The sequence below is a fragment of the Telmatherina bonti genome (genome assembly GCF_933228915.1).
Source record: "Telmatherina bonti genome assembly, chromosome: 22".
In the NCBI taxonomy this organism is placed as follows: Eukaryota; Metazoa; Chordata; class Actinopteri; order Atheriniformes; family Telmatherinidae; genus Telmatherina; species Telmatherina bonti.
The window spans coordinates 23,892,388-23,915,812 of record NC_136631.1 but is presented as its reverse complement, the minus strand read 5'-3'; the positions used below and the strand labels follow the sequence as shown (position 1 = coordinate 23,915,812).

The following is a 23,425-nucleotide window of genomic DNA, read 5'->3' as shown; positions in this document are numbered from 1 at the left end:
CTGTCCGCATTCCATACATTCCTAGAGTTCTTTATCCCATTTGCAAGCTTAGAACAATGTTCTATCTATCTATCTATCTATCTATCTATCTATCTATCTATCTATCTATCTATCTGACTAAATGACTGACTGACTGAAATAAAAATGAAAGCTACAAAGCACTCAAAAGCATTATTTGATGGTTTCAAGTTCTACTTCTTCTATGTGCTGTTATACATTAAGACTGAGCCTATAACGCTTTAAATGTTTAATAAAAATGATAAATTAGCTAACGGAGTATGTACTATACAATAACCATATATTTGGAATAATTTATAATAATAATAATAATAATAATAATAATAATAAGTATTATCATAATAATAATAACAATAATTATCTCACATTCTTACAGCTTCAAATTTAAAGATATTTTATTGTAGTTTTGCTGCTGCTCAGGTCTATACTTGTGTGTATTAGGGGTTTTTTTTCAGTCGCTTTTGTTGCTTTTCTCACTCAGAATTAACATTCTTACAACTATCAGTTGGAGCTGCACGGTGGCATGGTGGTAAGCACTGTAGCACACAATAATAATGTTGCTGGTTCGATCCTCAGCTGGGTTTGGACAGTGGCCTTTCTGTGTGGAGTTTGCATGTTCTCTCTGGGTACTCTGGCTTCTTCCCACCATCCAAAGACATGCATGTTAGGTTAATTGCCTACTCTAACGATGCCCATAGGAGTGAGTGTTAATGATTGTTTGTCTCTGTGTGGCCCTGCGATGGACTGGTGACCTATCCAGGGTGTACCCTGCCTTTTGCCCAAAGACTGCTGGGTTAGGCTCCAGCTTCCCCTCAACCCTTTCGAGGTCGTTGTACTCAATGGTGACAGAACTTTTCATTTTGATGGTTCCTATAGTTTCATTGACAGAAATACAGACTTTTGAGGAAAGAACTACATCTTAATCGAGTGACACGCTTTTGCAGGTTATCCACTATGTTCTGCTGTTTGTACTTTGTTTTGAGAAACACGCTTACCGTTGTGCAAATGGTAGTTATGTTGTGAGAAATGCACCAAACTCACTGGGGGAAGCTGTGATATGTAGCTTTAAAACTACAGCCAGAAACAGTTTCTTGCGTATTGGCGCCACCTAGTGGTTTTAGTGAACGCGCGTCTTTCATTTTCCTTCATTTCTTTCTTTTATCTTATGGTCGCGTTCCAAACAAACCAGGTTGCATCCTCGAGTAGTCTACTAGTAGAGTGACTTGCTTTTATTTTTGTATTAAAAAAAAAAAAAAAATACAATGTACAAAAATAATTATTTTTTAGACTGTTCCCTTTCCGTTTTATCACAACACAGCAACTGTGATAAATTAAAATACAAAATTTAGTCTACAAAAAAAAAAAAAAAAAATATATATATATATATATATATATATATATATATATATATATATATATATATAAACGCAGTAAACGCTCATTCCTTATATATATATATATATATATATATATATATATATATATATATATATATATATATATATATATATATATATATATATATATATATATATATATATATATATATAAGGAATGAGCGTTTACTGCGCGTGCGTTAAACGATGACCCATCAGCGCGCTTTTAAGAGCTGCCCCGCGCGCGGCCGAGCTGTTGCGAGGGGCGATAGAATCGGGACCGCGCGCGCAGGAAAGCTGACGATCGCCACAGAGTCGTCACGTCACGGATCCGCAGCGAGCGACAGAGATGCTGAGGTGACAGGCATAAGGAGAAAAGGGACGATCCTCCTCAGACATTTTCCCCCTCCGCTTCTTCATCCCACACCGCCTCTTCCGATGGACGGCTCGCTCGCAATGGCGTTCCTCTCGATGCCCCCCCCGCCTGAAAATCTGGAGCATTTTTCGTAACCACACCCGGCTCTTCTTTGGATCAAGAATTGGCAACGAAGACCCGAGGTAAGATCCCAGAATCCAGGAGGCCCGTGTCAGTGCCGCGGGTGGGTTTTGCCCCTCTCTTCCAGTGTAAACAGCCCTCTCTCGGCCCAGGCTGCATGTCACAAGCTTGTTATCCTCTCTGCTGACGGAGCTTACAGCCTGAACTCATCAGCGCCAGGCAGGCAGGATGAAACTGCGTGGCCTGTGGATGGCCAAAGTGCGTGGACGCGCTTGAGTAAATCTGCTGTGGCAACCAGCTTGCTATGCAACAGCTTTCCACAGCAAAGCAAAGGGGGTGGGGGGGATAGCAGGTCGTGTAATTTTGCAGCGCAGCGTGACATCTTGTGAGGAAAAAGGCGTTGGGACATGGTAGCACCTTGTTATAGGTCTCATCCCACTGAAAACGACTCAGTGGGTGTGTTTTCACAATTGCACATTTTCAATTTTTTTTTTTTTTTTTTTTTTTTTGCTTCTATCAAATGCAAATTTAAAATGGTGTTAAAAACCATTAATTCTATGTCTGCATGCAGATTCCTGGACAAACGCACACTTCTATGTCTCATCCTCCTCGGATTCTTCTCCCTTCTTTAATACATGTTGTGTACTGCCTGCAGCCACGATGTGGAGGGGCCTGCAAGTCCTGGCTCTTCTCCAGATTTATTCCAGACCCTTCATCCAGCTGCAGCTCAGACAGCTCTCTCTGTCCGGCTGCTGAATTAGGACACTCTTGGATTAAACAGAAAATAAAGCAAACATTTAAAGTTTTGTTTTTTTGTTTTGCCCACTTATCCTTAGTGGAGCCATGCGTCCATGCACATACATGCAGCTTTTCATGACGCTTAATACCAAAAACTTACTGCTTCCAGCAAACCGAAAGGGGTGGAGGTGAAGCCAGGTTGCAGCCAGCAGATGAAAGTGACTCTGCACCAGCATCGCCATGGAAATGCTGGGATCAGGGGCTGCAATTCATGATGAAAACAGGAGCTGGCTTTTGTAGATTGGTTTAATTTTTTAAGTCCAAGTCTGCTCTTTGTTTTTCTTTTCTTTTCTAATCATTGTTGGGGAGTTAGATAGAAGAGGAGGAGGAGGAGGTAGAGGAAGAGCAGGCCCATACCCCTGAGAGGTGTTAATTTAGTCATAGTGTGAGGCAGAATGGTGGGAGCAAGTTTGTACATTTGCAGCAGCAGTGAGTTGCAGGATGCATCCCAGCACCTCTTCTGCTACCTCACACTCACAGCTTAATCTTGTGGGATGAAAGCTCTTAATATTTTATTTCAAAAGTACATTTTTAAATTCACATTCACCGTCTCACCCCAGATGTTTTTCCCATCGTACTACGTATTCCTGAAAGTAAACCCCCCTGACCATGAGGTGATCTTGAAGTGCTGACATGGTTATTTAATCACAGTGTTTACAGCAAGTTGCTCATCCCTGAAGGTTAAAAGCGATTTTGCTGTAAATTGTGGCTATGCAATCTTAAACCATAAGCAACTATAAGATTGTTTGAGACTATTATTTTAAAAGAAAAAAGTCAACATAGATATGTAAAATGTTGCATCTTTAAACATGTACATGCATCTTTGTATGAGGTGCGGTGTGCATCATATCAAACTCTTTAACTGTCAAATGGTTAAAGGTTCAAAATATGGCATTTGAAACTTTAATACAACAGACAAGATAATGAATTATAAATGATCTCTTAGAGCGGCTTATTTGCCTCTTTTGAGGAAAAGTAATAATGATTAAACAGAGTGGGGGCTAAGATCAGAGCCTGTATTGATTTTTTTAGGTTGTTAGGGTTCATTTTGCTTCTGGAGTTACTGCTGCTTACATATTATATATGTTACTGCTTTTATATGTTGCATATATATGTATATGCAACCCAATTACTGTTGTTGTCATAAAAATCTAAATAAAGAGTAAAAAAAAAAGGTAATTGTGAGATACTAGTTTGTCATCACAGTGACCTGCAGGAATATTCTCATTTTTTCCATCTAATTGGCATCAACAAGCTTTTATACATTAGAAAATAAATCTTTTTATGCTTGTTTCTAATCTCATAGTACTCTTCTGTTTACAAAAAGGCTGATCATTTTCAGTACGTTATTGTTATGTATATATTTGTAATTCTTCATTTATAAAGAAAGTTATGTTGTGACAATAAAAGTTGATAATGTTTATAATGTAAATGTAGCCTATATATATCTATCTATCTATATATATATATATACACATATATATATATATATATAGCATGTATTTATTCTGTAATTCATAAATGAAGGCGTAAAGTTAAAGGGTTTACTACATATTAAATGCATATATTTATAGTTTATTACAGTGACGTTATGTGAAGCAAAGAGATTTAATACCCTGAGCTACAACTCATCTAGTGTGTTTGGACAGTACGGCTGCACCAAGGCCACTTAACTACTGAGCCTTAACCCAGGCTCGCATTTTATGCTCATCTCATCCCCGTTATCTCGTTTAACTTCACTTTACCCTCGTCAGCCAAGTGCATGATGGGACATATTGCCTCCTCCTTGGTATTTTTTCCCTGTAACTTAAAAGGGATTTTAAGGCTTGTTGCATCACTAGCTGTCTGTAGTGTGTGTGCAAATGAGTCAAAGTTGGGTTTGCTCTTAGTGTTCAAAGGAAGACGACAGGAAGCGCCCAGCCTGCGCTCCCCAAAGGAATGACCACCTATAACACAGATGTTATGTAACATCTGTGGGATGTTTACTGTGGAAACTCCCTTTAAACTTTGTTGCACAGATTGCTTTTTATAAGACAGGAGCCTGCACTTAAGTGGGTATGACTTCATCATTTATCTCCTGTTTCATACATTTTATAAGATAGTTTCTGACCTTTTTTTTATTTTTTATTAGATATTAAATAATATGTTCAATCCATAAATCTGTATGTTTAACTTGAACCTCTGGCATAATGTTAACATTTACGTTTATCCATATTGTTGAAAAGCTTTAACATTTTATTCCCAAAACAAAGCTAAGTTATCAACACATGAAATCATCTTATTGGGTAAAAATCCTTCACATTCTCCTTGTGTCAGCTTTTCAAAGTGAGTTTAAAGAAATACTGACGATGGCGTATCATCAGAATAAGTAGGAATCTCGGATCCCCTCTCCTTTTAGCAGCTGTCTCTGAATGTCTAGGATGTGAGGAAACCAGCTGTTGGAGTTTCAGGAGAGGAATGTGTTCACAATCTGGTCTGATGGAGGATTTTAGCTTCTCAACAGTCTTGCCCTGAGTTGCCGATTCTTCTTTTCATGATGTTTTCTGTTGGTGAAAGGTGTGAACTGCAGGCAGGCAGGAGCAGGATGTGGTTTAGCGTTATCCTGCTGACATCTCCAAGGCTTTCCCTGAAAGAAGCGTCTGAATGGGAGCAAACTTTGCTTTAAAACTGCTTTGTACTTTCCACGGAGCCTTCAGAGATGCAGATTTTTAAAAAGTCAGCTGATAACAAGCTGGATGGCTCCTCCTCTGACGGAAGCAGCCTTCATGGTTTCCGAACGACCTTCAGATTTTGATCCATCTGAACACAGAACTTTTTTTTTTTAAGTAAGCCAGAGAAGACGTCACCGTTTCTGGAACATGTGGTTACATATGGCTTCTTCTTTGCATGATAGAGATTTACTAAATTTGTGGCATGCTGAACAACGTTTCTGAGCGATTGCAATGATTTCCAGAAGTTAATCTTGTCAGTTTTTAATACAATGTAATCTGACAACCCAAACATCTATTTCTGACCTTCAGCTTTGTCCCATGCACACAGAGATTCCTCCTAATTCCTGGTTATGAAAATATGTCTGAAATTGAAATTTTTTAGATCCGGTTTGTCTCACATTGATGAACTTCTGCTCAGCTTTACGTCTGAGAGGTTGTTGCCTCCCCATAATGCTCATTTTATGTCCAATCAGGTTACTAACCTGTTGCCAGTTAACATAATAAGTTGTGAAATGCTCCTTTTTTTTATTTGCTCCAAGTGTTTTCCTAGCCTTTTGCTGTCCATGTTCCAAATATTTTTTAAAAAAATGTGTTGCTGCCATCACTACAGAAACTGAAATCTAAGTAAGACTAATAATCTTAAATTGAGTACACATTTGCTTATTTTTTTGAAGGTAAGATAATTCTTAGTTTTTATGCCAGATAATTCTTCTGGTTTTAATAGTATTTTCACTTGTTTTGGGAAGTCTTGACAAGCCAAATTTTCTTGTTCTGTTTGCAGATAATTTATCTTATTTTAAGCAACATTTACCTAATTTTTGTATTTTTATTTTCTTGTTTTTAAGGCTGAGTTTTTGCAGTGATCCAATTCAGTATTAGCTAACAGTTTCCATAAAATAGTAAAATGTCTTAATTTAAACATCTGATATATTGTTTATATTCTACTATGAGTTTATGAGATTTGCAAATCATTGCATTCTGCTTTCATTTACATTTCAAAGTCTCCCAACTTTTTTTTGGAATTGCATTCGTGTTGTTAAAAAGGCCTCCAACCTGGAAGCATGAGCCGATAAGATGATTTATGAAAGCGATGAATGTTTTTCCACCATGTGACCAAAGCAGTGCTGACCACTGAGTCACCGTAGTGCAGATTAAACAGCAACATTATATCTGACAGCGTGCGCTTTCATGCAGAGAAGATAAATAGCCGGAGAAAATCTATACCAAGATGAAATGATTTTGTAATACAAGATGGGCGGCTTTTGCTGCTGAGTTTTTCAAGAAAGACAGCTGCTTGCAGCAGGTGCGGCAGCTGCTGCTGTGGTCGAGTAGCAGTAAGCTCTCGATGATAAGGCGATGGCTCGGCTTCGTCTTGTGTTTTTGCAGGACTGTCATGGATTCAACATGAGCTCATGATGCTGAAGGTTGGATTAGCCTAAATAACCAGATATCAACTGATTCAAGTGTTGCTAACGGCGTCGTGTCTCTCTTTGACTCCTGCAGGGTTCTCTGTCAGGTTCCAAATGCCCGTCCCAGTGTGAGGCGACTGGTTCAAAGGGAAGCAGCGAGGACAGCGTCCCTGGTCCACCGACGGGATGAGCGGGGGAGCAGAGCAAGCTGACATCCTAAGTGTGCTCTCCCTGGTCAAGGAAAGATGGAAAGTGGTAAGTGGCGGGTTTTTCAGCTACAATAGTCTACGTGTTTATCCATCCCTGCCGCCGCCTGTCCCCAGCTCACCCAGCTGTTCCACAAACAACTCTTTGTCCAACAAACAAGACTCTGCATGGCCTATTGCGTCTTCCTACCTGTGGTTTTGACGGTTTGGGGTCGTGTCTCTCTGTCCAGGTTGTACTGCTGCTGTATGGAAGATTTAAAAATAGCCTGTGTAACTATTTGTGGCAGTGCGGTGTGCTATAGGCAGCAGCAGCAGTATTCCCCGAATGATTCATCTCTCTCTCTCTCTCTCTCTCTCTCTCTCTCTCTCTCTCTCTCTCTCTCTCTCTCTCTCTCTCTGCTGCGCCTGCATGGGCACCATGTGAGGTTTTTATTCCTAACTGGCAGCCTGGCACCACTTCCTGTCTTCTAAGGAGCTGGGTTACATAAGAACGCTAATCCTACGGCACACAAAACTCCCACCTGAGCATGGAGGACAGTGAAGGAGACCAGGGAGCTTAGGGGGTATTAAAGCTCTGGCAGTGCTGGGAGTGGAGAGGGCCGAAGAATCGGGGAATTAAATCAAGAAAAAAAAAGCAGGGTAGAAGGGTAGATGAATCAGTTTTAATGAGAAAAGGACGTAACTGTTTCAGAAAATGCTGTAAATGCTGAAAGCATGTCAAGGGTTGCATATACTGACCTTGATGGTTTTAATAAAATAAGATCATATCTATATTTCTGTATTTGCAGCAATCCCAGCAGTTAGGAGCACATACTGATTTGGAAGGAATAGTTGCTTCATAACGGATTTCTTTGAGGATTTGTGGCTGAAGCTTCTCAGAACAGGCTTTGTCCACATTAGAAGTGTAAATCACAAGTTGGATCATGATGTGTGGTATTATATTATTTCAATAAAGAGCAATTAAACTTCTTTTCCAGTATAATAAATTCTGCCAGTTTGATTTGATTGAGAACAAAGTGGTTTATGTAAGATAATCACCTCCATTTCAGTGTCTGATCAATCTTTTCATTTTAGGATCAGTACTATTGCCTTGTTGACCATTGAATCAATCCATCAATGTAATGTTGCACATTACATTTTTCTTTGCGCTTTGAACTTTTATTCACATACTAATGTGTTAAACAGAGTCTAAGTTTTAAGTTTTTTTCACACACACATTTTAACTCCCTGAAACTGTGTGTGTGTCTTTTAGAAAACTTACGTTTGCATTGCTGACAAGTACACGCGTTAAACCAGGTTGAAATGTCTGAAATAAGATTTATTTTCAATCAGTTTTATTCATATTTTACCATCTTCTAGTTCTGATATTTAAATCTAATGAAAACTCCTTAAAATGCTGCAAGTTTCTCCTAAAACCATTTTTTATGGATAAAAGACTTAATGTGGACCAACTATTTTACTGAACTACTTTTACTGGACCCTTGCTGGTGGAACTGGAGCAATAATGTTGCACTACTGGGGTACAGTATGGCATCAAAGATCAATTGCATTTGTGGCTGGTCTGAAAATAAGTGTATAAAGCTACAGTTATGATTGTAGCCTTTTGCCATTCAGGACTCAATAATCATGGCTTTTGCAGTGGTGTATAATTTATGTAGGGACCCTGAACTGAGGTCAAGTATGCAATATTTATGCAAAATGACTGAGAATGAGGATACAGGGCATCTTAACCTGCAGCGCTACAACAAAAAAGCAGCTAAAATAGTAAACATCTGTCTTTTTTTCTCTATCTTTTCCGGGATAAATATTTCCAATCCTCTACAGCTAAATGCTCTCCAGATATTTGCTGTAATAGCTTCCATTTCAGATTTTTTTTTTTCATGCATCTCTATCTAATCACCCAAGTTCTCTCACAAATATTATATAATCTGTTGATACTCTAATCTAACATATAATTATGTTAAAATGTATTGAAGTCATGTGATCGGGAAGAGCGGGGGGCGGTCGGGAGTGCGTTGGGCCTGTCTTTGTCATTGTCTTGTCTTGTCTTGTCTGTGTTGATTATTGTGTAAATTTTGTAATTTTGTTTTGTGTTATGCTGCGTGGTGTGTGAAGGGGGTGGACTAAAATAAGCATTGCTTCTCCCATCCCCCTTTTCAAACCAAAATTGTAAAAAAAAAATTTTGTAAAATTGTTTTTGTAAAATTGTTTTTGCAAATTGTGAATTTGGTTTGAAACAAATGAATAAACAAACAAACAAACAAACAATTATATATGTGTTATATAATAACACATCAAATAAGAATCTTCTGCACATGCATGTCGTTTCAGTGGCGGATTGGATTTATTTAAAATACAAATGCAGGACACATGTCGTGACTGTGAACCTTAAAAACTGATTTATTAAATCAGAATAAAACAAGAAGGCTGCTAATGTGAACACAGTGACACACACTCATGTTTGCTAAGGTTTGAAACCGTTCAGTCTTGTCATACCCTTATTAAATGTTTTTAATCACCAGCAAAAGCAACCTTCTTTTTTCTATGTATGCATAAATATAAGCGAACACCAACACACTCATCTGCATGAAGACTGTTGTCACATTAAAACACGGGATTATAAATATGCACACTTATTAAGTCCTGGATGGCCACTCTGCTCCAACAAAGTCTTAATTTAATTCTTGCATTATCCCCTTAGAAAGTCAGCTTTAACAGTGTTCACAGTGTCAAGTACATAGTTTAATAACAAAGTCTGTGCAGTAGTTTTGTCCATATTTTTCAAGGAAAATAAGCATGTAGGGGCAGTTTCTAGATGATGTTTCCCCCTCTGATAGTCACAATATCAAGAGCTATAGCTCTAGCTGACCTTGTGTTTCTTACGTACTGTCTGAATTAACCAAGGCTGTGTCTCACAGCAGTATGCAACCTATTGTTCCTTTCATTTCTCCAGCCTTCCCTTCTTGCCAAGCTGGATATGCCTCCTTATAAGGCCTGCTGGGAACAAACATGCAGACATCTATTTGTTTTGGAAGTCGCTCAAAGATAAACAAAAAGTGGCTTGGTGTGACGTAAAAGCTTTGTGAAGTGTTGTGCTCAGTGGATGAGACGTGAAAGTTTGTACAACACCGTATCTTTATAGCGACTCTCGCGGATGGTCAGTCTGTTGTTTAGTGGAACCACCACTGAAGTCAAAGCAAACATGGGATGGATTCCGATACGGCAAAATCTGCTTTGTTTTACTCTAAAAACTTTTAACAGTCTGATTTGACTTCTTTCTATTATATTAATCCTTTATAAAGAGATTATCTCTCTCTTTGCTGGTCTTAGAAGCATGATTTATAACATCACTGGTAGTGAACTCTTTGTCATGTTCAAGAAAGCAGTTGGAGATAATTTAGGCTATGTGACATGGTGCATTATCCTGCAGGAAGTAGCCACCAGAAGATGCTGCACTATGGTCACCTAATGATAGTTTTTCTCATATCTGCACTCACACAAACACTCTCACACACACACACACACACACACACACACACACACACACACACACACACACACACACACATGCAAATAAAAATCCAGTTTTGAACTTGAGCGAGTCATCTTGACCCTGTTTCCATGCCTAAATGAACAGAGGAGCAGCCATGTGATTGGCTGATTTGATATTTGTGTTAACAAGCAACTGAGCAGGTCTGCCTAAGAAAGTGTATATTTATAGCTACAGCCTTAAATTCAAAATAATTTTCAACAAATTTTTCATTTAATTTCCCACCTGATTTTTTTTTTTTTTTTTTAAATATCTAATATGCTTTTAAAAATGGAGTGTACCATGGCATTGCTTTCCTGCTGAAGTTTTATCAACAGGACAGGAAGGGACAGATTTTGGGTTCTGTTTTTACACTTGAAGTTCTTACGGTGTCTTATCATCCAGGTGAAGAAGATTGGGGGTGGTGGATTTGGGGAGATCTACGAGGCACTGGATCTCCTGACCCGGGTCAGCGTGGCTCTGAAGGTGGAGTCTGCCCAGCAGCCCAAACAGGTGCTGAAAATGGAGGTCGCCGTCCTGAAGAAGCTCCAGGGTGAGTTGAAATGGATTCAATGGTTACTGGAACTGATCGATGATTTCTCTGACACAGTGACCCTATTGAGTGGCTCCAAACATGTTTATCATTAAAACAGGACAAATGCTAAGGAGAAGTAAAACACTCCTGTTATGAATTCCTTCAGCAAAACAGGAAATGTCAGACTGGTGAAAGCTGCAGGGACAGCCTGTGTGTGCATCCACGTCAGGGACAGAATGAACAAAGATCATCTAACTCATCTGAAAACCTAATATGGTCATGTATTCAGTATAATATGCTTTTTAATCTGCACCCACATGCACACTGCTGATCTGTCTGTTCAGTCATAGGTAGCAGAATGCTCATATGAAGGGAAGAGTATGTTTGTGCGCTCAACGTCAAGATCAACACACAAAAACTCTGTCCTAGAGTTGTATAGTCTTTCCCCTCCTCATGTTTCTTCCTGTCTTCTAACCACCATACCCTTTTTCTTTTGCCCCTCTGAGAAGTAAATCAATGGTCTGGGATCATGTTTGCTTTCTAATGGCCTTGGCCTGAAGCATCACGGTTCTGTTGATTCCCGAGGGAGCCTGCATGTAACTTGACACCAAGTGAGCTCCAGCCCCCTTATACTGCAGACCCACCCAGCTGTCAGGAGTAAACATCGACCCACTGTCTCGCGAGAAGACAAATGGGTCATTTTGTTCTCCTTGTATATTCTAACGGTGCATTACGAAGATTTATTGTGGCCTTAAATAAGAATCAGGTGACAACAACAAAGTAGAGTTTTTAACATGGACGTCATGTTCCTGTTTGTGATGGAGGTTTTCAGGGTGTGGCTGCAGCCAACCAGCCAGCGCGCCAGTGTCCTCTGAAACCAGAGCATGCATGCTCTCACACGCACATGCACATCACACACATATGTAGAGGGCTGTTGCTTATAAATCAGCTGCATAGACATAACAAAGGAAGCTGGCGATTGGAGGGCAGAGAGCTGTAGCGACTGAAGAGAAAATGAAAGGGTGGAAACACATCATCATGACTCATGATGTCGGATGATGCTGCTCATTTCAGATGAGCTGAAGGTATTCTTCTTCTTCTTCTCTCAGGTAAAGACCACGTGTGTCGCTTTGTGGGATGTGGCCGCAACGACCGCTTCAACTATGTGGTGATGGAGCTTCAGGTAACTGAGCCACCAGTCAGGCATCAACCAATGATGTGACGAATGTTCGGAGCTGACGTCAGATAGAAGCTCCGTGATGGATGTTCATGACTCATTCTGCCCATTCGTGTGTGTTTTAATATTCCCAATCGTGCTGTCATGGTCTCTCGTGGCTATCTCAATTTAATGCAGTCCTATCTGACCATCACGACTCCCTGTTCTGATCTTGGCTTGACTTTGTGTTGACGTCTGAGACACATCATGCACGTCACCCTCCGTGTATTGTTACGATAGATAGTTTCAATAAACAAGGCCAAATACATATTTCAGAATAGTCTAGAAATACTGCAATTTGTTATTAATTTATGCACCAACATATATAAAAGAGGCTTTAAAGTGTCAAGCAGTAAAAATATTTATAGCAAAACAACTTGTCTTGAAATGTTTTCCTTGGTGGGTATTGTGTTAGATGCTGTAAACCAGGGGTCTCCACCTCCGGTCCTCGTGAGCTACCATCCTGCAGGTTTTGGTGATTCTCTGCTACAGCACACTTGATTCAAATGAAAAGGTTCTCCAACAACTTGTTGGCATCATCTGCACCTGCCAGTTAAGGAGGCATTGATTTGGGTCAGGTAGCTCACGAGGACTGGAGGTGGAGACCCCTGCTGTAAACTATAGACCTGAGTTGAGTTTTAGTTATTGCATCCATCAGATGAGGCTGTTGCCCTTGTTACAATCACAAATTCATGCATGTGTTGTCTGAATGTTATGATACTTAAGCAGCAACTACCTATGCATTTTTCTGTACTGGACCACCTCCCAGCCTCACCATGGGTTTAAAAATAGCTGCTCTGTGGTTTGTTTTGTGTCCACTCAGCATATCTGACTGTCACTGCTACCCAACATGTCAGCTGTTAAGAAGAGGACCATTTCCAAACATCTCTCTTACTTTCAGACTAACAAATCCTGATTTTTTTTCAGGGTCGAAATTTGGCAGACTTGAGGAGAAGCATGTCACGGGGAACATTCAGCATCAGCACCACCTTACGCCTGGGGCGCCAGATCCTGGAAGCCATAGAGAGCATCCACTCTGTTGGTTTCTTGCATCGTGACATCAAACCGGTGGGTCATAGAGAACTAGGTGCACTGTGTGCCTTATACACACTATCTGTAGGTTATCTACTGCTGGTGTTGTCACTGATTTGATATTTTGCTTAATCAGCTGCTGACTGACAGGAAACTCCCCAAGTTGCTGTATTAAATCTTACACCTTCAGAACAAACTTATCTCTTGAGAGATGTATCATTAGAAATAAAAAATATATTTAATTTAATTTACATTCCTCAATTAATTCTCCTTTCCTTTCCCTCCTTGCTCCCTTCTTGTTGTTCCTTCAGTCCAATTTTGCCATGGGCCGCTTCCCCAGTACCTGTAGGACCTGCTACATGCTGGACTTCGGTCTAGCTCGCCAGTTCACCAACTCTTGCCAGGAGGTCCGACCTGTAAGTGATCTTCTCCGTTACTTTGAATAAACTGAGCTTGAAGCTGGAGATCAAATTTCTTTGTGTGTAAGACGTAACACGGCTAGTGTTACGTCTACACAGCTGCAGTCACATCTTGACTGTTTTACCTCATTTCCTTTTTTTTGGAGTCCTAAAAGCGCTAATAAATCCCCCCATCCTCCTCCAACTCAGTGCTAAACAACGGATAAAGTTAGCACCTGTCAGGTGAACGTAATGGAGCCTTTCCAAAGCAATTAATCTGGATCTATTTAGCTGGTTATGGCTCTGAAGAGGAGGCCAAAACAAGCTAAAAGGGGTCAAATGCTGTTTTCTAAAATGTTCCACAAGATATTTTTATTTAAACTTTGTACATTTAAGATTTCTTTAATCAGTTGTAAGCAACATTTATTTACCATTAGAGATGTTTTTATATTGACATTTTTACAGTTATCTGATATACCAATTTTGTCCAACTCTTAATTTCTGACACCGATATTAGCCATTACTGATCATTTTGGAGAGAGTGGTGTCAAACAAAGAAAAATATTTGGAAAACAATGAGGGCTGTGACAAAATGCTTTTGTCCCAATTCGATTCCAATTTTTTGGCTGCCGATTTGATTTAAATTGCGATTCTCACAATTCTTCCATATTGCTGATATTTGTAGATTAAAAACAAAAGAAAATGTACAAAACGTTTTTTGCTAGTCATTTTTCTTGATTTCAGTTTGGAAAAAACTACACAGTAGCCAAACAATCATTCTGCTGCTATGATACCCAAGAAGACAAGTAAAAAGATCAATGAAAATGACAAAAATTTTATAATGGATTATTTTTATTTATTTGAAATAAAAATCGCTTTTTGTAAAAAAAAAAAAAAAAAAAAAAAAAAAAAAGATTTTAAAATTGTCATGCAAAAAATACTAATATTCAATTTTCTATTCGATTTTCCCGATCCCTAAGAACTATACATTCTATGTCTTATATTTTGTTATTTTGACAAAATAAAATTTTGAGGAGACATAGCTGAAGAGTTTGATGTATAATATGTGCATGTTGTGTAAATGTTATGTCATTAAAAAGGTAAAAATCGATACCAATCATGTCCAATATTGCATTGTAATGTTGATATTGGCATATGTCTGATAATATTACTATTCCTTTCATATCGGACATCTTTATTTACCATTACAGGGGTTCCAGTCTTTCTGTGATCTAATTTGTAATAGTAAAATTTGCATTTGTTTGGTTTTCTGGCCTAAAATGAAAGCTAATGTTACCTTACTTATGTTGGTTATAGAGCAGAAAAACTGTTGACAGGTTTGCACTGACAACTTTGTTGCACTTCTCCAAAGTGATAAAAAAACAGATAGTTAAAAGCTTAGTTTCCTGAAATGTTTTTTTTTTTATTGTAGCAGAATATCTGCTAATCTAATTTGGAACTAGCGCGAACTGATTTAGTCTTATTTTTGTATTAAATGGTCGTTTTTGTGTGTATTTATCAGCCCCGTCCAGTTGCAGGGTTCAGGGGAACAGTCCGATACGCATCTGTTAATGCACACAAGAACAAGGTCAGTATCTGTCCAACTTTCTATAATCTGTGATACTATCTCATATAAATATGTCTATCCACGTTTGTCCTAGTTTTTTTTATTGTTTTATTTATCATCCTTATCTGTTGTGTAATTCTGCAGGAGATGGGGCGTCACGATGACCTGTGGTCTCTTTTCTACATGCTGGTGGAGTTTCTGGTCGGTCAACTACCGTGGAGGAAGATTAAAGACAAAGTAAGCTCAATCAGAAACCAAACAAGTCTTATTTAGGTAGCTTTACAAGTGAGATACAAAACATTTGTATTTGCTTAATCTTAGGAACATGTGGGGAAGCTAAAAGAGACATACGACCATCGTGTGATGCTCAAACATCTGCCAGCAGAGTTCGCTGTGTTCTTGGAACACATTTCCAACCTGGATTACTTCACTAAGCCCGACTACCAGGTGACACCGACTTGAGAAAAACTGGGTTATATTTTATTAACAGGTGCTGACTGAAGCTGCATTGTTAAACCTACTTCTACTACTACTTCTACCTCTCGACAGCTACATTCCACCAGTGAAAGACGCCTCGTGTTACCACCAATACGTGGGACTAAATCACTCGCCAGACTCTTTTCCTCTGTTGTGCCACGATGGTGGAGTGATCTCCCAAACTCTGTCCGCTCTGCAGAGTCCATGTCTACTTTTAGGAGCAAGCTGAAGACTCAGCTCTTCAAGGAGCACTTCCACACTTAATATAGCTATATTTAGTGGAAAGTTGGAGAACTTAGCCCAGTTCTTTGCAACAAACTTTATGGTATTAATTCTTTGTATTATTAGATGGGTGATATTGTGGGGTGAGAAGGGAGTAAACAACAACAACAACAACAAAAAAAAAAGGCTGTAGCACTTCAAGGAAGATCAGTCCACTAGCACCTTCCTACGATGTCCTCTACTGTTTGATTTCGTGCTTGTGTTCTCACTCATATATAAGTCGCTTTGGATAAAAGCGTCTGCTAAATGACTGTAAAATAGAATAGAATAGAATACACAGTGATGCGTGTAGACGTCTACATTTTGCACCTTATTTTCTGTTGTTTTTTGAAAATTGTCCTGTTTTTTTTTTTTTTTTAAAGGTTAATTAAGCCTGTTTTGATTCACAGCTGCTGATGTCAGTGTTTGACAACAGCATGAAAACCTACAACGTTGTGGAAAATGACCCCTACGACTGGGAACGGACCACCACAGATGGCAGTCTAACAATCATTGCAAGCACTACAACGCCGCAGCATCACACCCGCCTCACTCCTGCACACATGGGGTATGTCCTGCATCTCCAGCTGCTGCTGTGCGCCAGCTCCCTTTTCTTACAGGTTTAAACACAAACCCAGCACGTGCACCATCTTTTTGCTGCAGGATGGCGAACGCTTCTCTGATCCCTGGCGACCTGCTGAGGGAAAACACAGACGAAGTTCTGCAGGACGAGCAGCTCAGCGACGTGGAGAACAATCCTGCACCCGATCGAATGCCAGTCTCACCGCTCCATCCGCATCGCAACCAGGAGGCAGACGTCTGGGAGGAGCTGGATCGCAACCGGAACCGCATTAGGATGGCAATATTGAAGGTAGATTTTGCAAAGGAATGTAAAAAATTATAATCACATGAGAGTTTTATCACTTCTGCTGCTATGAAGAGGAACTGAGTAAAAATCCAGATTAGTTTAGTCAGTAAATTACAATAAAAATAAAAAAGAATCATTGGTCCCACAGGCAGCAACAGAGGAGGAACATAGCAACAACCATGGCAACCCAGGACACCAGAGCCCTTACACAGGACCGAGTCTGGGCTCTCCGGTCAAGCTGCACTCTGAGGTGGTCGCTTCAGATCGTGACGGCCCTCTTCTGAGGAAGCTCCGCAACATCCACAGCTTTGAGCTGGAGAGGAGGCTCGGCCTGGACTCTAAACCCAGTCCCGAGCGTTTCCTGGATGCCTGGTAAGTCCGTTCAAAACTGCATGAAAGTCTTGGTCCTAACTGGAAAGTTGATCATAATACGCACCCGTCTTTTTCAGTTCATCGAAGCAACAGCTTGGCACCCAGTACCAGGAGAACGATGCTGCTGTCATCCCAGTCACTCAGGGTCAAACTGCAGGGGAGCGTCCTGATAGGGTCTGGCACTACGATGAGGAGTTCCTATCTGGAGGTGGTTCTCCAAAACCAGCTTCACCTGGATCTTTGGAGCAGGGAGAGGGGGCAGCCAGCAGTGGGGGCTTCGTTGCCCTGAATTTGAGCTCTGGGAGGCAGGACGTTGACTCAAAGGAGTGGGTAATAGTGGAGCGACCAAGTGGCTCCCCAGGAGCCAAGGCTACAAGCAGCCCTTCAGAAGAGGATGAGGAGCCGGAAGTGCTCCAGCCAGAGGAACAGTTTCCTGAATGGGAAAAGGGAAGTCCAAGCCCAAGCTCTGGCAAAGCTAAGCAAGAGAGCATGGCTTCCTCCAAGGGAAGTGTAAAAATTGACAAGTTGGAGCTGAGCGTGGGCCCTGTAGGGGCTCTGCCCCCGATCACTCCAACCAGCCCGGCCGAAGCTCTGGCTGAGGGAGTCCTCACCCAGGTAAGCCCTTTCATGTGAAGGCTGTCTCACAACATGGCAAACATTATACTGACCGTAGTCAGCATTTTACAAAGTTAAAAAGCTGCACAGAGTCAGAGTTCTAGGTATAGAACGTCAATGCTTATATCATACGACAACCAGAGATCCACCAGCTGCATCTTGCTGTGGTATGAAGGTTAATGTTAGTGCTTTATGTTTGCTTGCTTTTTTCCACTTGTGTGTATTTGTTAGAATCCAACTTCAGAGCTTTTTTGTCAGATCACAGCATGGTGAAGGAGAGCTTATGGCTTCTTAATCATTTTAAACCAATCATAACTATCTTATTTGCAGACATTTCTGTTTGGGTTTTTTTCTTATTTGCTTAACAAGTTGATTTAAAGTGCTTTTTTTGGTTTGCTTGGCTTGTATATTTTTGCTTCTTTGCGATTCATATCGTCCCAATGGCCCACCGAATCGTTTCTGCTGACCGTAGAGACCAGCTTTGATTGCTAAAGCACTGATTTTTTTTTCCCCCCTTCGCTCTCGTCTATAACCAGAACGACTGCATTCAGCTTGAAAAAAAGACGCTGCTTTCCCAAAAATATCCCACCATCTTTATTTTTTCACCGTTTTGCCACTTCGAAAGCAGCCATACGTTGCGCTCCCCACCGGTGTAATCCATCTTTTTATACCTCACAGTACCTCCACCTCCATCTTCTCACCCCCTCACCAATCTTACAACCCCTCCTCTCTCCACCTCCCACTTCTTTCCTCCCCCTCCTTCTCTTAGCTCCCCACCTCTCCTCCGTCCCTGCCCGAGGAGGTCGTAGTCCGGACATCCAGCCCCATCCCACTGCGCTCTCCCAGCCCTCACACCCTCCTGACCACCTTGTCGGACCCACTGCACCAGCGCCAGCCGCCCGGCATGAGGCGCAGCCAGTCCGCCGACCAGCAGCAGCAAGAGCGCCCGTCCTCTTCCTCCTCCTGCCACGCTTCCCTCCCTCTACCACCAAATCCTGTCCCAGGCGCTCGATCGCCCAGTCGCAGGAAACTGCCGGCCATCCCTGCTGGTGCTGCCAACACCAAGTTCCCCTCAGTCATACGCATCACCCGTGCCCAGCTTCAGCAGGTGATGGAACCATCCCTGTCCCTTAACTTCAAACGCTCCATTCATCTTCCCTCCTCATCAGTAGGAACACATTGCCTATTTTTGTTCTTCCTTCTTACTTAAGTTGCTGGTTTTTTTTGGCTTGCTTCTTGTGTTGCTGTTAGACAGCTCTCTCCAGACACCATGAGGGGGCATTGTGCAGGCCAGACAGAGCATGGATCAGATGTGTCCTTGTGTCTGGACATGTGTTCTTGTCATGTGAATAGAGGGGTGTGTGTTTGTCTGATTGTGGCATGTATGTTTGGAATGTCGAGTCATGACTACAGGTTGCATGGTCTCTTTTGTTTCAGATCGTCTTTGTCCTCTCTATCTTCCTCTTCCTCTCTCTCTCCCTGTATTTGTTCCTCACCCTCTCTTCGCTGAAGCCCCCTGCCAAGTTGCGTGAACGTTTCCTGTCCTTCTTGCCGGTTTAGTACTCACAGCTTGACTGACACTGCCATAGCACTTGTGTGTTTCGGTCTGATAATGGTAGCTATGGTATTGCATGCTGTTGCTAACCTAATCACCATTTATTACTCCATATTATGAAATTCCTCTCTGTTCACACATCTGCATCTGGCTCTTGCTGCAGATCTACAGCACAACTCGACATGTTGTGGTCCGTCAGCAACAGACCTTTAATAATTCTAATTTTTTCTGTATTTATATGCATATTTTTTAAACTAATGCTGCTGTCTCTTTATCTTTCTTTTCATTTGCCTTTCCCACCTCTCCAGCTGACAGCTCAGCGTCCCTCTGGGCTGTCCTCTCAGTCAGGATCAGACAGCGCTCCACAGTGTCTCCTGCTGGAGAAGCGTGGTGAAGCTGAAGCTGAGGCTCAGCAGATCCAGGAGCACACAGTGGACATCAGCTCCCCCCAGGACCATGTGCCCACCCATCCAGGGACACCGACCGACCCCCTGGGTGAAACACTGGTCAATGGAGAAAGCCACACCAAAGCTCAAAGCCCCGTGCCAAGTCGTGTGTCCTCACCTCGCTCCCCCCGTTCACCACACTCGCCTCCTCCACGGTCACCATCCTCTCCACGCTCCCCTTGCTCTCCTCGCTCCCCCCGCAGCCCTGTGTTTGCTAACGGTCGACTCTCCCTGCCTGTTAATAACCAAAGGGATCTAAGTAATGGAGCTTTCCCCAAACTAAAGGACCCTGACAGTAACTCTGGCTCCACTCCCTGCACTGTGGAGACAAAGGAGGACGAGGGTGGAGAAGGGAGCCAGGCACCAGAACAAACCAAAGGTCCGACCTCCTCCTCCTCCTCTCCCGCTGCCCCTCGTAAGGACCTCAGCCGCAGGCAGAGTCGTATCCCTGTGCTTGAACCCTCCAGCCTGTTGGAGCTCCCACCACCAGGCTCTGCTAAAGAGAAACTCCTGCAGAAAAAAGCCAACCATCACGGCCAGGTCCCCTCTCCCACTGCCTCTCCATCCCTCTCTGACAGGCGTGGCCCAGTGGTGGCCTCCCTTGCTAGGGATCCTCTGTCCTCCACTTCCGACCGCTCTCAAGACGAGGACTCTCTCATGGGCTCTCGGTCTGATCGCCAGGGAGACGACGCTCCATCTCTCTCCTCCTCCTCCAGCCCTTTGTCCCGCAAAAGCAGGATCCCTCGTCCTGTCCATGCAGCTTCCTCCGCAGAGCAGCTGGCTGCCCAGTTCCTGCCGCGCCCACCTCCCGGAAAGCCACCTTGTCGCCAAACAGTGGAGGGCAGGTAACGTGGATTTGCAGCTCGTGCATAAAGATACCGTTTGGGATTTTCTTTTTACCCGCTGTTCTTTTTCACACCACATCTTCCATTTTACATCCACACAGGCTCAGACGTTACCGCATCCGTGCTGGCAGCACCAGTGACTCTGACCTTCTGTCATGCCTTGCTCAGCTGATGCACGGCTCTCGCGGCTCCCCGCTGCATCACCGCTCCTCCAGTCAGCACGCCGGCTCCAGGATGGGCATCTGCAGCCTGACGAGTTCCCCGCACCACCACCGCAGCTCTAGCGCCTCGCCGCGCAGCTCTTCCTCCTTGCAGCGCTCCGTCAGCTCCTCGCCCTCCCGCCACGAGCACCGCGGCAGTGGCGGTGGAGGGGGCTGCTTGGGCCGTAGCCGCTCGCCTCCCAGCTTCTCTGGTTCGCCGCCTCCCCGCCGCTTCTACCTCCATCATCAGGAGACTTGCTGCAGCCGCCAAGCACGCACAGGCCCGTTCCACCTGTCCAGAGGAAAAGGCTGCAGCCGAGAGGGGAAGTGCTCAAGCAAGCTGAGCAGATAGTCGCTCTCCAGGCTGCGTTGCCATAGCAGAGGACAGGAAGACTCCTGTAAGGATAGGATAGACGTCAGTCAGGATAAAAGCCTGAGTCTTCCTGTTTAATCAGAATCACAACTTGTTTCCCTTGTTATGCTGTTAGTTCGAAAAGTTACGCAACTTCCCCATGTTCTCCTCACTACGTGTTTGCATCATGTATGTGCCCAGCTTTCAAGCAGTATTCAAGTTATATATAGATTTTTTTTGCACAAAGGTTGTTTAAGAAAGGAAAAAAACACTATTAGAAGATGAAATATCCTGAATTACATAAATGCAGGTTCCTCAATTTCCTATTAGTCCATAACATGTTTCACTACCCCTTTATTAAACAGCCCAAGACAGCGTTATATATGTTCTTCATAGACTCACAGAGAACATCCATCTCGTGGGTAAAGAAGCTCTTTTACAGAAGATTCTTCTATGAAACATTAAAGACAAGCATTGAGGCCGTGTCAGGGTCATGGCTTCATGTTTATCACATTAAACACTAAAGAAAAACTGATTTTCATCAACAGCTAGCTGAGCCACTGAGCACATTCAGCATTAATCCATCCTCCACTCCCAGTTTATATGAGCTCATTTATCTCCAGCACTTGAATCAAACTGATGAAATTTCAGTGTAGCCAGTTTTATCTAGACTCCTCTTCTTATGGAGGTTGCAGGCAGGGTATAGCAGCTACTTTATGCTAAATTAAACTACACTTTATGTACAGTTGTTTTTAATTGAGCTGTTTATTTTCTACGCTTAGCAGCGCGTCCAACTCCCGCCCCTTATGTGTGACCGTGGTTGAGTGGTTTCGCATCCCTTCTGTCGGCGTTTAATCGAAAGGATTACTCAAAGTGACCCTTGTTACAATCAATCGTGTCAAGTGCGTTAGGACACACACCTTCTTGTGCCTACTGTGATGCTTAGAGGGAATCTGGATGAAGCGATGCAGGTTTGGACCGGCATGCTTTTAGATTTTGTTTTGTATTTTTTCCAGCTGCGGCTGTTTGAGTAGCAGTAGTAAGCCTAAAAAAACATGATGTGCATTACAGATGAGTAATTTACGGACACAGATGTTTGTCTCAGCGTGTGCCTTGGCACTTTGGGCAGCTTGAGAATTCACTCTGATGTGTTTGTTATTAGAAAAAAGTATATATATATATATATATATATATATATATATATGTAATAGCCAAAACCAGACTTCTGCCAGCAGTTCTAAGACAACCCTTTTCATTGATATTAATTTCTGTAGAAAAGGTAGCAAAACAAGCATTTTTATAATTCAAACGCAATTTGAGCAACCGTTTACTTGTGGACAAAGTAGCTATTGTGAAAAGGGAACATTTCCTGTTTCAGCTGTCCTGCACACAAACCAGGTCAGTGATTGAGATGAAACTTTTGAACAAATGTGAATTTTCAGACCTCAAAAAGCATTTTTTTTCAGAGGCCGTATGTACATAGATCCTCGCAGCAAAACAACGTTTTATGCGTCCATGTGTTTTGTTTCTCCTGCGCCGAGAACATCCGAGTATTGTTTCACTTTGAGATTCCTCACTGAGGTTTTCCTCCACAACCTCCTCCCACTCCTCTGCTTGTACGATACTGTAAACTAACTCCAGCTTGCATGCTCAACAGAATAGACAGGGAGGAAAAATAACTATCTGAACCAACTGCTGAGTAAAAAGCTGCATACCACTTTGCATCGCATAGCATTTATAAGCCAATGGCAACGTCGTCACATACTGGATGAGAAAATTTCAATTCTTTCAATATTATTTTGTATCTTCCCATGTGATGTTAGTTTTCTGCACTTCCTGCACTGACTTGGATGATTGTGTTGCTGGGATATAATAGATAGTCTATGTTGGTTGTTATGTGCATCTTGTCAGAAGAATAAAAACAGAAAAGCCTGCAGTGTTTTTAAGGTTTTGCATTTTGGGAAAACTACTGAAAGACTGAGAGTCTCTCAAAGATGCTGCTGCACTTAAAGACAAGGGGAAATAATCACATTGCCAAAATGTTTTTGTTGGATTTTGCAGATGTGGTTCGAGCCAGCAGGTGATAAACGTGGGCGTGCAAAGAGATCAAGCAGGCACGCTGCTTTGTAGGTATGAAATGTGC

At 42.0% G+C, this 23,425-nt stretch overlaps 1 protein-coding gene across 1 annotated transcript; it reads left to right on the top strand.

The window, feature by feature from the left end:
- The first annotated feature begins 1,708 nt into the window (after positions 1-1,708).
- On the top strand, positions 1,709-22,006 carry ttbk2a (tau tubulin kinase 2a). The gene is made up of 16 exons (XM_079262269.1): positions 1,709-1,952; positions 6,903-7,063; positions 10,949-11,096; positions 12,188-12,261; positions 13,222-13,362; positions 13,638-13,742; positions 15,247-15,312; positions 15,436-15,528; positions 15,613-15,738; positions 16,440-16,597; positions 16,693-16,900; positions 17,046-17,269; positions 17,347-17,884; positions 18,654-18,992; positions 19,748-20,730; positions 20,832-22,006. The coding sequence occupies exons 2-16, from the start codon at positions 6,995-6,997 to the stop codon at positions 21,280-21,282; spliced, it is 3,723 nt and encodes a 1,240-aa protein (XP_079118395.1). The 5' UTR covers positions 1,709-1,952; positions 6,903-6,994; the 3' UTR covers positions 21,283-22,006.
- Positions 22,007-23,425: the final 1,419 nt, after the last annotated feature.

What these genes read in the sequence shown, in the direction of transcription:
- ttbk2a (XM_079262269.1), top strand. Translation starts at nt 6,995, where the DNA reads ATGAGCGGGGGAGCAGAGCAAGCTGACATCCTAAGTGTGCTCTCCCTG. An exon ending in CTCACTCCTGCACACATGGG is followed by an intron (nt 16,598 to 16,692) that starts GTATGTCCTGCA and finishes TTTTTGCTGCAG; the next exon opens with GATGGCGAACGCTTCTCTGA. An exon ending in CCCGTGCCCAGCTTCAGCAG is followed by an intron (nt 18,993 to 19,747) that starts GTGATGGAACCA and finishes CCACCTCTCCAG; the next exon opens with CTGACAGCTCAGCGTCCCTC.